This window comes from Sinocyclocheilus grahami, unplaced genomic scaffold, assembly GCF_001515645.1.
Source record: "Sinocyclocheilus grahami isolate Dianchi unplaced genomic scaffold, SAMN03320097.WGS_v1.1 scaffold106.1, whole genome shotgun sequence".
Taxonomy (NCBI): Eukaryota; Metazoa; Chordata; class Actinopteri; order Cypriniformes; family Cyprinidae; genus Sinocyclocheilus; species Sinocyclocheilus grahami.
Genome location: NW_015505285.1, coordinates 2,890,184 through 2,902,599, shown reverse-complemented (window position 1 = coordinate 2,902,599; position 12,416 = coordinate 2,890,184). Strand labels below are relative to the sequence as shown.

Here is a 12,416-nt window from a genome sequence, read left to right as displayed (position 1 = left end):
GCTGATTGTGTATAGATAAGATCCCTGAAGTTGCAAAGACTAAAGTCTCAAAACCAAAGAGATATTCTTTATCAAAGTTAAGACTCTGCCACGCCCCCTTAAAACGGCTCGTTCTAACACGCCCCCACATATCTACGTCACTATGTGGAAATATTTGCATAATGCCGCCCAAATGTTCACGCAAAGAAAGAAGGCGTGGTTTCAGTAACCGCAGTTAGTGTTGAAGCAGCATGTCAGGGAGACGCTGTGTGTTTCAGTGCGAAAGCAAAAGCACTTTATTTGGCCTTCCGAAAGTAGATGCATTTAGGAATGTTTAAGATTACTTACAACAGAACAGCAATGCATTTTATGGATGACCGTTTCGTGAACCTAGGAGAGGAGGTCATTCTGACTTTGCTATGACAATCTGGCTCTTCTGAATCAGCTACTGTTTTGTTATTAGTTTTAGTATTTGCTATTGACTGTTCAAATGTGGAGTTTTGTGCATCGTGTGTGTGTTTGTGTGAGAGAGAGAGAGAGAGAGAGAGAGAGAGAGAGAGAGAGGGGGTCACATCATAGTGGAGTCAGCTGTCTTAACCGTGGCTTGTGTACTGCAAACACATACCAGCTCCATCACTGTGTCTGTCATGTGACTCTATTCCCTTTTCGGGCTCTGTCTTTACATTTATTTTGAAAGATGAAGCTCGCGATTATGGTAAGGGGCGTTACATTTCCGACGAGTGCTTGCGGTGTTCGGCCAATCACAATGCACTGGGTCAGCTGGCCAATCAGAGCAGACTGCGCTTGTCGGAAGGAGGGACTTTGTAGAAAATGAAGCGTTTGAGAGAGGCGGGGCATAGAGGACCTACAATAATGTACAGTATTTGAAAAATAATGTGCTTTTTGACCATTAAAGCATGTCAACATATTCTGTTACACCAAATACACAAAATAATGATCTTTAAAAAAAGCATCATATGACCCCTTTAAAATCTCTTCTTTTGTGTTCAACAGAAGAAATAAACTCATACAGGTTTGGAAATACATGACAATGAGTAAATGATGACAGAATTTAAATTTTTTGGATGGACTATCCCTTTAAACATTTCTTTGTGCCTCCAGCTGTTTTACTTTTTGCAACAACAAAAAATAAAAAAAAATAACATAAAAAGCAAAAATATGAAAGATACATTATACCAGACACCCACCTGCAATGCATTTTTTCCCATGGTTTTACAAACTTCTCTCAAAGACTGGCATTGCTCAAGCAGATGCTCTCCACACACAACATCAACCTGCCAAATAAAGCAGAATGTAAATGTTCATGTAAGTGATGCAAGTCTGTTTATTTCTATCTGTCATATCATCTATGCCAATGCTTTTAGCCTAATCACTTTAGAAAAGTAATAGCACACCTCCCCTCAAAACACTGCATGTTTTGAAGTATCATTCCTGATCATAGCACAATGCCAAAGTTGCATACTGAGAAAAAACCATCACAAAAACATAAGTAATATGAGCAATGGAAATAGGGATTCTTGCCTTAGCAAACATTACTTATAAAAGATGTTGGATTCCAGTGGGTTCAAACTTTTTAGAGGAGTGCTTTTTCTCAGTGACCCTAAAATGCCAGGTGGAAATGCATTTCAAGCCTCCATATGAACATAAAATACAGCCTCAGTGTATTCCCAAAATGATTAGACAATTTTTAGAGTCTAGTATGTGGAGCAGGGCACAACGGGCCGTCCTGGAGCGAAGCACACAAACCCTGGTGTCTCCTCTTTCACCTCTATCCCAGTAGATGTCCCTGGCACTATGAGGTGTTCCTCACCAGGCCAGATCAGTCTTAGCTAATCAACACTGAGTGCCTGGACGCCAGGAAAAAACCCTTAAGCCAGTAATCCAGATACGACTGTTAGCCTTACAACATGCAAGCAGCCTTTACTAAGAACTGCTGCATGTGACCATAGATCAGAATACTGCAATTAATGTTAATTACTAGTACTGTCAAACGATTAATCGCATCCAAAATAAAACTTTGTTCACATAATGTGTGTGTACTGTGTATATTTATTATGCATATATAAATACAAACACATGTATTTATATATATTTAAGAAAAATATGTTGTTTATATATACATATTTATATATAATATAAATTATACGAATATAAATATATACATGTAAATACATCTAAATATTTTCAAAATATATAATGTATGTGTGTGCTTTTATATATACATAATAAATATACACAGTACACACACATTATGTAAAAAAAAAAAACTTTCATTTTGGATGTGATTAATCATTTGATTTAATCATTTCACAAACGAAAAAGCAAAAAAAAAAGTTGCTTTATAGTATATTTACTATTGCTTTATAGTATATTTTATAATAGTATATTAATTCTGAATAAAACTTTGAGCTGTCATGGCAACAAAATTGTAAAATTAAAATTTTTGCCTCACAGTAATCAAGTAAGGAGGGACAAATGGAAATTCATATTTGTGGTAAATAACATTATGCTTAACCTGAATTGAACCCAGAATATATCTTTAAAATGCCCCAAATCACACGCATACATACTATGAACACTCAACAATGAAAATAATGTAAATAAATAAGTATATTTCTGTGAAGCTGTTGTATGTGGCTTAAAGTTTAATGTTACACTTTATTTGAAGGTGTCCTTGTTACAATGTAATTATACAGTTAAGTACTGGATAATATTAATTACCAACATATGCTTACTATAGAGTTAGGATTAGGGTTAGACACGTGTAATTATGCATACTTAACTCTTATTACTATAGTAGGTACATGCAACATATAGTATGCAACAAGGACACTAAAATAAAGAATAAAGTGTTACCAGCTAAAAATATGGCTCTCGAATTGGAGACGCCTGTGTCAGTCTGCAGAAATATATATATATATATATATATATATAAAACGGCACTAGATTTTCTTTTCAAACATAATCACTGTTATTCACAACCACAGACAGTCATTTCTATGCTCGACTGAGCTGTGGTTATTTTCAAGGACTCAAATCCTTATCCAGAACTGGGATTAGGGGGGAACTAATTAAACAGCAACGTGGCAGGACTGTGAAGTGTGACAGAGTCACTGAAGTGTTCAGAGGGAAAGGGAACATCCAAATAACAATTTCTTTAATCACACTTTTACATGATGACCTCATTGTGGAAACCCTAAAGACAAAGAGTGATTTTGCTGAATTTAGTCCACTAAGGAGTGAAAAAAATAACAATTTTGCATCAAATGACTCAGCATATCTTTGCTCTGTGTGAAGGGTGATGCCTGATTCCTGTCAGTATGAATTATTGAGCGACTGACACAGCTGGGGGGTGCTCACCCCACATAGCTTTCAGACCTCTGACACTGCTGACCGTCTGAGGCAGGATTTATGCGTCTGGTTTAATGAAAGCAAGCCGTTTAAGACCAAGGCCTTACCTGTATACATAATGTGGTTTATGATTCACAATACTCAAAAACTGTGGGTGAGAAAGATAAAGGGGAGAAAATGTATATTTCACCTTGCAGTTTTGACTCAGTTCCATCTTCCTCCTGATAAAAAGCTCCACATGACGGACAGTGGCTTCCCCTGACACACGCACATACTTCCTCTCAAGGGGCTTGAGGGTGAAAATATCATCAGGATATTAAAAATGAAAAAACAGCCAGGCCTACAGTACAATTTCAGCTCAATTCTACACAATGATTCAAGTGTATATATTAAGTACAAATAATATTGCAATGTGTTTCCTGAATATAAAGCACATACATTGTTTTGTGAACAAAATACAAATATCAATATTGCAATACTGACAAAATATGAACATTACCTTATAGTTCTCAATACCCTTTTCAGCTCTGTAAATCAAAGATACGTAAAAATAAAGATTAGACGAAACCATTAACAGATGACCTATTTTGTGTTTCTGCAACAACAAATCAAATAATTTATAAATAATAGGCAGGCATTTATAATTGTGCAATATCAGATTTCAACCCAAAAAAAAGCACATGGCAAATGATTCTCAATCAGGGGGATCAAGGGGGAACATCAAGATACAAAAAATAACTATTGTTTTTACTGAAGACCATACAGAATATTCTGAAAAACAAAAAAATTAATAACCGTTAAGTAATGCAATGAATAAACAATCAGTTCTATTGATAAAAAAATTAAAACAATAAGATTACAGCAGAAATATCAGCTAAGATATCTTAGCCAATAAGAAGGGGCTTTGATTCAAGGGGGAACATCAAGATACAAAAAATAACTATTGTTTTTACTGAAGACCATACAGAATATTCTGAAAAACAAAAAAATGAATAACCGTTAAGTAATGCAATGAATAAACAATCAGTTCTATTGATAAAAAAATTAAAACAATAAGACTTACAGCAGAAATATCAGCTAAGATATCTTAGCCAATAAGAAGGGGCTTTGAATATTGCTGTGGACAATGAGAGGCCTTTCAATCAAAAAGGCTGAAAATCATGGCTTTAAGGAGTCTTTTGATTTTTGACTGTTTAGCTCCATCTAGTGATGATACACAACATAACTCATCTAGCGTTCAGAAAGATTCAATTCAACATGAAATCAAAATTTACCCTATTTACCTCCTAATGCATGTTCCAGGTCAATTTGAACGATTCAGTGGTGCGTGTTATTGAAAAAAATAAACCTGTCTTTGCTTCTTTTTTTTAAATAAAAAGTCATTACATTTACATAAAGTCAGCTGAAAGCTCTAGAAACTGAATGACATCACTGAAATAAGTATAACAAATCAACATTACTAACCCCACAAACTCCAACATCAGAGACACATCTAGCTCTGAGGGAATAGTAAAAACAGACTGAGGCAGCATGTCTTTCTTCTGTCTCTGAGGTAGCTTCCATGGGTACGTAGCTGGAGATGCCACTGGGGGAAAAAGAGAGAGAAAAGATTGCATCATAAGTACATTAAAATAATATTACTAAGCCTCACCTATGTACTAAAGTGCACTTATATTCAAAGAATAAACTTCAGGAGAGTGATTGCATGAACAAACCTGGCTTAGGAACGTCAAGCCCTCTCTGTTTATAAAATGCATATATTCGCGACTTTTCATCTGAAGAAGAAAAAACAACAACATATTTTCTGTGAAATGCTTCTCACATATATTTAAAAAATCAGAATGGGACAACAAAAGTGCAACAAGAAAGAGTTCAACAAACTACACTAACCTTCTTCCAAATATGGAACCATCTTGAAAACAATGTCTTGTAATTGCCTGTCAGGTCTAAAAGAGAAAAAGGGAAGAAATTTGACTCATGTTAAAACATGATCAGTAATTAAACACTAAAGCATATAAGAAACCCTAAAGACCCTGGGACATATGTGAGGCTGTTATTGCTAGGCAGCAGTAATTAGACACAAGAGATGGTTTCGAACATAACAGCTAAACTAAATCTCTAGTGACAGACCAAAACAACGCTCTATACGCAAAGTTGAAATTGACAAGAACAATATATTAATAAAAAAGACATCAACAATACTCAAGTTACCTGATACTGTACAGTGGCTGTGTCTGGTGCACAACAATGGAGCAGTTAGGACACCTGTTGCTGTAGAAAAAGTGCTTGACAATGCAGCTCTTACAATCTGTGAAGGGGGAAATAAACAGGCATGACGCCAAACACTGTACAAATCACAGATTACATGAAAATATGAAAGAACAAAATCAATTTATACCACTACATTGGTGGGAAATGTGCACTTACAAGTGTGAAGACACTCTATGATGGTGGTGGCATCAATGAAAAATCCATTGCAGAGGGCACAGCGAATATAGGGATAAAATTCCCTAAGAGGCAAGGAGCGCTTTAAAGAAAACAAACAGTAATTAAACATTAAAGTAAAAAAAAAAAAAAAATATATATATATATATATATATATATGTGTGTGTGTGTGTGTGTGTGTGTAAAGATCTGTTTTTAAACATAAGTGTATACAATACTCTCATACATATTCATATAATTATTCACATTAACTCATATACCTCATTTAAACGCTCATACACAACTTAAAAAAATGAGTACGTTTAAGTATATAAGTACAAGTAGTATTTATATACGTATATTTTATTTACATATAAAACATACACAAACACATTTATTAGTCGATTAATTATTATATGCGATATAACAACTTATAGCCTACAAGTTCAAGTAGTTTAGAAATAAAACCTGGATTAATTAGTTGATTTCGTGTTGTACCTCGTCGTCAGGATGTGTTTCGTGAGTTCTCTGGCTGTGGTCGGAGTCACGGCGCTCATCCTCTCCGCTGAGGGAAGCGTCTGTCCGAGAGCACCCACGCGTGGATCCCTCCTCCACAACTCTGTCCACGGTTCCGTCCATAGCGCACTCAGAGAGCGAAGCCCTCAAAACAACTGCAGGAGAACAACTACGGATGCCTGTCTGCTCTCTCTGTAGTGGTTGGATGACTTCATTCAAGATCAATCGCGAATAGTACATTTCAGACACAAGTTTCGAAACACTTCAATCTACTTGTGCACCTTCACGGTGAGCGCGCAATACTCCAGTGACGCAGTTTAATGAGGCTAGAATAAAAGTCCTCACACGAACGAATAAATAAATGGTTAAAAAAAATAACATAAAAATGTATAAATAAAGATACAAATGATTACTGCAAAAAGTATTACAAAATATATGTATATTGGTAGTTCGCTCATCTACTTGACTCATCCAGGCCACAGAATTAGATGTTCTGGGGCATCTGACATTACATATGCTATGTTTTGAAATGGACAATTAAGTAAAAAAAAAGAAAAAGAAAAAATCATAATAATAATAATTTGACAAGCTTTAACTGAACATGCCATTTGTTTTCTTGAACTGCATCAACACGGAATATTTTGAAAAGTAATAAATATCCTATTTTTCCTCGTAGTTAAGATAGAACACGTTGGGAAAAAAACAAAAACATTGTTTTAATGGCTCTGGTGAAAATACACACCACAAAGTCGACACATTCGCATACCTTATAAGAGTTTTATCAATAAAAACTGGCTATTTAAAAAAAAAATCTAGGTTAATGTTGAGTTTTTGTCTTTCTTATATTTAGTATGTGTATTTACAACAATGGTGAAATTTCTTTTCGAGTGGAGTTTTTGAATGGGAGTTCTAGCCTCTACCGGCGCAAGAGAGGCATGACAGACAGCAAAGATGGCGGCGCCTATGAGCAACGTGGATGAAATTCGTGATAGAGTAATATTGGGTGAATTTGGCGTAAAAAATGTAAGTTATGACCTTTGTGGGATATTTATATAGTGTTCAGTGTATGTTTATGTCTATACAGACTGTTTCATTGACAATATAAGTGTCAATTATTTAATAATATAACGTTGCACATGTCGTGCAGGTTTCTTCGTACACGAACTGCAGTGATTGTTGTTTATTAGCTTTATATGATAACATCATTATTGTTTATTCAAATGTATTCCCGTACATATGTAAGTATTACGTACTATATTTACAGGTCCATACTACAGATTATCCAGGAAATTACCCTGGTTACGATGACACATGGGATTTGGAAAAATTCAAAAAGGTGTGTGAAATGCACAAGCTGTATTTTATTAAAGTGAATGTAGTCGCTGCTAAGTCTGGCTTTTTTACGTGATTGACCAAAAATTGTGTCACTTTATTCTTGTAGAATTTCAGGATCGATATAGTTCATTCGGATGAGAACATGTTGGAGTTTGATATGATTGGAATAGACGCTGCCATCGCCAATGCATTTCGCCGTATATTACTGGCTGAGGTATGTTTGACGATGTTTTGTCCGTGGTGTCTGCTTGTGTACATGTTATATTACCATCATCATGAGCTGCTTTTGAAACGGGATCTGATAGTCATCTTGTGTTTTTCGTCCTCATCTCATTTGAAAATGAAGGTCCCAACAATGGCCATCGAAAAAGCCTTCATTTACAATAACACATCGATCATTCAGGATGAGATTCTAGCTCATAGACTTGGTCTTGTGCCCATAAAAGCAGATCCTCGTCTTTTTGAGTACAGGAATCCAGGTAAGTAACATTACATTCAGGACTCACAAAATTCTTGTTTTACTTTAAAACGACAGACAAATGTATTTCTCTTGAGGAAAGTAGTTTATGTAATGGTCCCACAAATGCCAGCACTGACTGAAGCTGTTAAAGACTGTTTATTAGTCTTTTTCACATTCTAATGTAAATGTGGGTTGTGTTTGTCAGAGGATCAGGAAGGCACCGAAATTGACACAATTCAACTTCAGCTGAAGGTAAAATGCACCAGGAATCCTAGAGCCCCTAAAGACTCTTCAGATCCCAAGGAGTTATATCTTAATCACATGGGTGAGTAAAGTATGGTTACCTTATTTTAATTAAGCTTTTTTTAGATGTCAAAATTAGACTTTTTTCCCATTAGGTTTCCATTATAATCTTCTTTCTTTTTTATTTTTTTTAATCAATTATCCACACTTTTTCTGGTCCATTAAAGTTTTAAAAAATGATTGTGATATCAAATGCAATTACCGTAAAAAAAAAAAAGCTCCAGGTTTGCTGTGGGTTTTTGTATTGCTGCACAATTTGGCCAACAATCTTGTTATTTATGGCTATCAAATAATTAAAAGAATAATTATTAATAAATAATGAATAAGGATTTTTCTGGTCAACTAGTAGTCGTTCATTTTAAGCATTGGGCAACTAATCGCACGTTTATTAATAAACAATTTAAATCATTATAATGAGCCTTTAATTGCCTACATAGCCTTATAAGCACTCAAGCACACGCTTAAAACTTGCCACAGCGCACCGGCAGAAGTAATGATTATGAATGTGTCAGGGAAAAACAGTAAGGAGACTGCATTAACATTTTAATAATTCACTGATAAACTAGTGCTTTCTTTGTTTTCGGTTTAAGAGATGAAGTCGCCGACACTAATTCGTCATCTCCACAGCCTGTATGCATGTTTCATACGGATGACATAATCTGAGAATATTTGATTTCCATTTGAATTGGTTCATTTGAAAGTAGACATTTCACTCTCTATAGATATATTTTTAATGTCTGTAAGGCAAAGATATACACAGTTTAACGCTCAAGTTCATTGAGACCGAGACAGCAGAAAGCGCATCCTGTTTGCTTCCATTATTTTACAAAAACGCGTTTTGTTGTTATTGTGAGTGCACACAAATAAATATGGAAGCCCGTTTCCGCCACTAAATAAAAAAATATAATTCTGTAAGTCATAATAATGAGAAACTAAGTCATTATTTCGAGAAACTAAGTCATTATTATGAGAAAGTTTCTCATTATTACGAGATACTAAGTCATTATTATGAGAAAGTTTCTCATTATTACGAGATACTAAGTCATTATTATGAGAAAGTTTCTCATTATTACGAGATACTAAGTCATTATTATGAGAAAGTTTCTCATTATTACGAGATACTAAGTCATTATTATGAGAAAGTTTCTCATTATTACGAGATACTAAGTCATTATTATGAGAAAGTTTCTCATTATTACGAGATACTAAGTCATTATTATGAGAAAGTTTCTCATTATTACGAGATACTAAGTCATTATTATGAGAAAGTTTCTCATTATTACGAGATACTAAGTCATTATTATGAGAAAGTTTCTCATTATTACGAGATACTAAGTCATTATTATGAGAAAGTTTCTCATTATTACGAGATACTAAGTCATTATTATGAGAAAGTTTCTCATTATTACGAGATACTAAGTCATTATTATGAGAAAGTTTCTCATTATTACGAGATACTAAGTCATTATTATGAGAAAGTTTCTCATTATTACGAGATACTAAGTCATTATTATGAGAAAGTTTCTCATTATTACGAGATACTAAGTCATTATTATGAGAAAGTTTCTCATTATTACGAGATACTAAGTCATTATTATGAGAAAGTTTCTCATTATTACGAGATACTAAGTCATTATTATGAGAAAGTTTCTCATTATTACGAGATACTAAGTCATTATTATGAGAAAGTTTCTCATTATTACGAGATACTAAGTCATTATTATGAGAAAGTTTCTCATTATTACGAGATACTAAGTCATTATTATGAGAAAGTTTCTCATTATTACGAGATACTAAGTCATTATTATGAGAAAGTTTCTCATTATTACGAGATACTAAGTCATTATTATGAGAAAGTTTCTCATTATTACGAGATACTAAGTCATTATTATGAGAAAGTTTCTCATTATTACGAGATACTAAGTCATTATTATGAGAAAGTTTCTCATTATTACGAGATACTAAGTCATTATTATGAGAAAGTTTCTCATTATTACGAGATACTAAGTCATTATTATGAGAAAGTTTCTCATTATTACGAGATACTAAGTCATTATTATGAGAAAGTTTCTCATTATTACGAGATACTAAGTCATTATTATGAGAAAGTTTCTCATTATTACGAGATACTAAGTCATTATTATGAGAAAGTTTCTCATTATTACGAGATACTAAGTCATTATTATGAGAAAGTTTCTCATTATTACGAGATACTAAGTCATTATTATGAGAAAGTTTCTCATTATTACGAGATACTAAGTCATTATTATGAGAAAGTTTCTCATTATTACGAGATACTAAGTCATTATTATGAGAAAGTTTCTCATTATTACGAGATACTAAGTCATTATTATGAGAAAGTTTCTCATTATTACGAGATACTAAGTCATTATTATGAGAAAGTTTCTCATTATTACGAGATACTAAGTCATTATTATGAGAAAGTTTCTCATTATTACGAGATACTAAGTCATTATTATGAGAAAGTTTCTCATTATTACGAGATACTAAGTCATTATTATGAGAAAGTTTCTCATTATTACGAGATACTAAGTCATTATTATGAGAAAGTTTCTCATTATTATGACTTACAGAATTATATTTTTTTATTTAGTGGCGGAAACGGGCTTCCATAAATAAAAGTGGAATCTTTACAGATTTGAAAGATGTATTACTCTTATCTGTGTGAGCAAAAATGGCAGAGTATTTTAAGAGCAAGTGAGCGCACCGGCGCCTCCATCTGTCCTGCAGTGAGCACTACAGTTCAGCTTTCACACTCCGCACAGACACTGAATAGTATGGGAAGCCAAACAACCCAAATGTGGGACGAAACAGCGCGGTATTGAAGTGTTCGCGCCGCGCTGACCTGTCATCGGCGCGGCTCAATGGACCGAGCTGCATGACCGACTCGACAGCGCAGAGAGGACGTGTTTACTAGCGCCACCGAACTGACAGCGCAGCGCTGATCAGTTACAACAGTGCAGCGCGAACATTACTCTTCTTCTTCATGTTTTATGGCGGGTGGCATCCAACGTTAAGGTGTATTACCACCACCTACTATGCAAACATTACTCTCCGCAGAAGTTCGTGTTTTTTTCCTGCACATAACATAATGAAGATCTGTATTAAGTTATTACATTTCTTTTGCTTACCTTTCTACTACATGTAAACAGTTGTACTTTGAAAAACTGCAAATATAAAATATATAAGACTTTAATAAATGTACAATACCATAGTCCTCTTGAGGAGCACACCCAGCTTCTAGTATATATATTTTTTTTAATTTTGTACTTCGTTATTATTGTTGTTGTCGTCAAGTTCTACATTCAGCACAATATTGCCCGTTTTAAATTTGAACTATTATTAAATAGCCTAGTATATATATGGGATTTTTGTTGGATCTAGTTAAGGGAACGTTGCTATTTAACTTTAACATTGCAATTTTATATAATGGATACAGTTTGTAAGGCTTTTCTCTACACTCCAAATTAAGTAAATAAATACATTTTAATTAATTATAAAAATTAGGGACAGTGTATGTAAATTCAATATGATGTATTTTGAATTTTGCACTGCTTTGTGTTTTAGGTTTATCGGAAAACACATTAAAATTAACCATGATTTTATTACACTAACGTTTTAACCATACATTTGTAGTTAAACTGTGGGTTAAAAAAAATGACAATCAATCCATGGTTACTGCACTTTTACTATAGTAAAACCATTGTTTATTTCCATAAGGGAAAATGTATCAGTACATTTTACTCTTTTTTTTTTATTATTTATTTATTTATTTTCTTCAAGCATAATCATATGCTACAGTTACACAAATATCCTTAAATGTAAAATTTACTTAAATATGCCTTGATGAACGAAACCATTAAATATTTGAATTCTAAGAGGATAATGGAAGTTTTTGCTGTGAACGTGACTACTAAATATAGGCTATACGTGCTTCAAAGTAGCTAACACTACTGTTTACATGTAGTAATATGAAAGATAATAAGCAAAAGAAATGTAATAACTC

At 33.8% G+C, this 12,416-nt stretch overlaps 2 protein-coding genes across 4 annotated transcripts in view; one reads left to right on the top strand and one right to left on the bottom strand.

Moving 5' to 3' along the window:
* The window catches only part of LOC107588739 (polycomb group RING finger protein 6-like), a 10,633-nt gene extending 4,035 nt beyond the window's left edge, over positions 1 to 6,598 (bottom strand). The window contains exons 1-9 of one of the 2 annotated variants that reach the window (XM_016276963.1): positions 6,274 to 6,598; positions 5,779 to 5,878; positions 5,563 to 5,659; positions 5,242 to 5,297; positions 5,067 to 5,126; positions 4,816 to 4,936; positions 3,851 to 3,878; positions 3,542 to 3,640; positions 1,188 to 1,274 (exon numbers count right to left, since the gene is read on the bottom strand). In XM_016276963.1, coding sequence (XP_016132449.1) covers positions 1,188 to 1,274; positions 3,542 to 3,640; positions 3,851 to 3,878; positions 4,816 to 4,936; positions 5,067 to 5,126; positions 5,242 to 5,297; positions 5,563 to 5,659; positions 5,779 to 5,878; positions 6,274 to 6,531 — 906 coding nt within the window. In that variant the 5' untranslated portion in view covers positions 6,532 to 6,598. Of the gene's footprint in view, positions 1 to 1,187; positions 1,275 to 3,042; positions 3,418 to 3,541; positions 3,641 to 3,850; positions 3,879 to 4,815; positions 4,937 to 5,066; positions 5,127 to 5,241; positions 5,298 to 5,562; positions 5,660 to 5,778; positions 5,879 to 6,273 lie in introns of those variants that run through there. The other variant, XM_016276964.1, reaches the window with a different exon arrangement.
* A 608-nt stretch (positions 6,599 to 7,206) lies between these two features.
* LOC107588738 (RNA polymerase I and III subunit C) overlaps positions 7,207 to 12,416 on the top strand; it is an 8,606-nt gene continuing 3,396 nt past the window's right edge. The window contains exons 1-5 of one of the 2 annotated variants that reach the window (XM_016276961.1): positions 7,207 to 7,314; positions 7,556 to 7,627; positions 7,733 to 7,840; positions 7,973 to 8,105; positions 8,292 to 8,411. In XM_016276961.1, coding sequence (XP_016132447.1) covers positions 7,243 to 7,314; positions 7,556 to 7,627; positions 7,733 to 7,840; positions 7,973 to 8,105; positions 8,292 to 8,411 — 505 coding nt within the window. In that variant the 5' untranslated portion in view covers positions 7,207 to 7,242. Of the gene's footprint in view, positions 7,315 to 7,555; positions 7,628 to 7,732; positions 7,841 to 7,972; positions 8,106 to 8,291; positions 8,412 to 12,416 lie in introns of those variants that run through there. The other variant, XM_016276962.1, reaches the window with a different exon arrangement.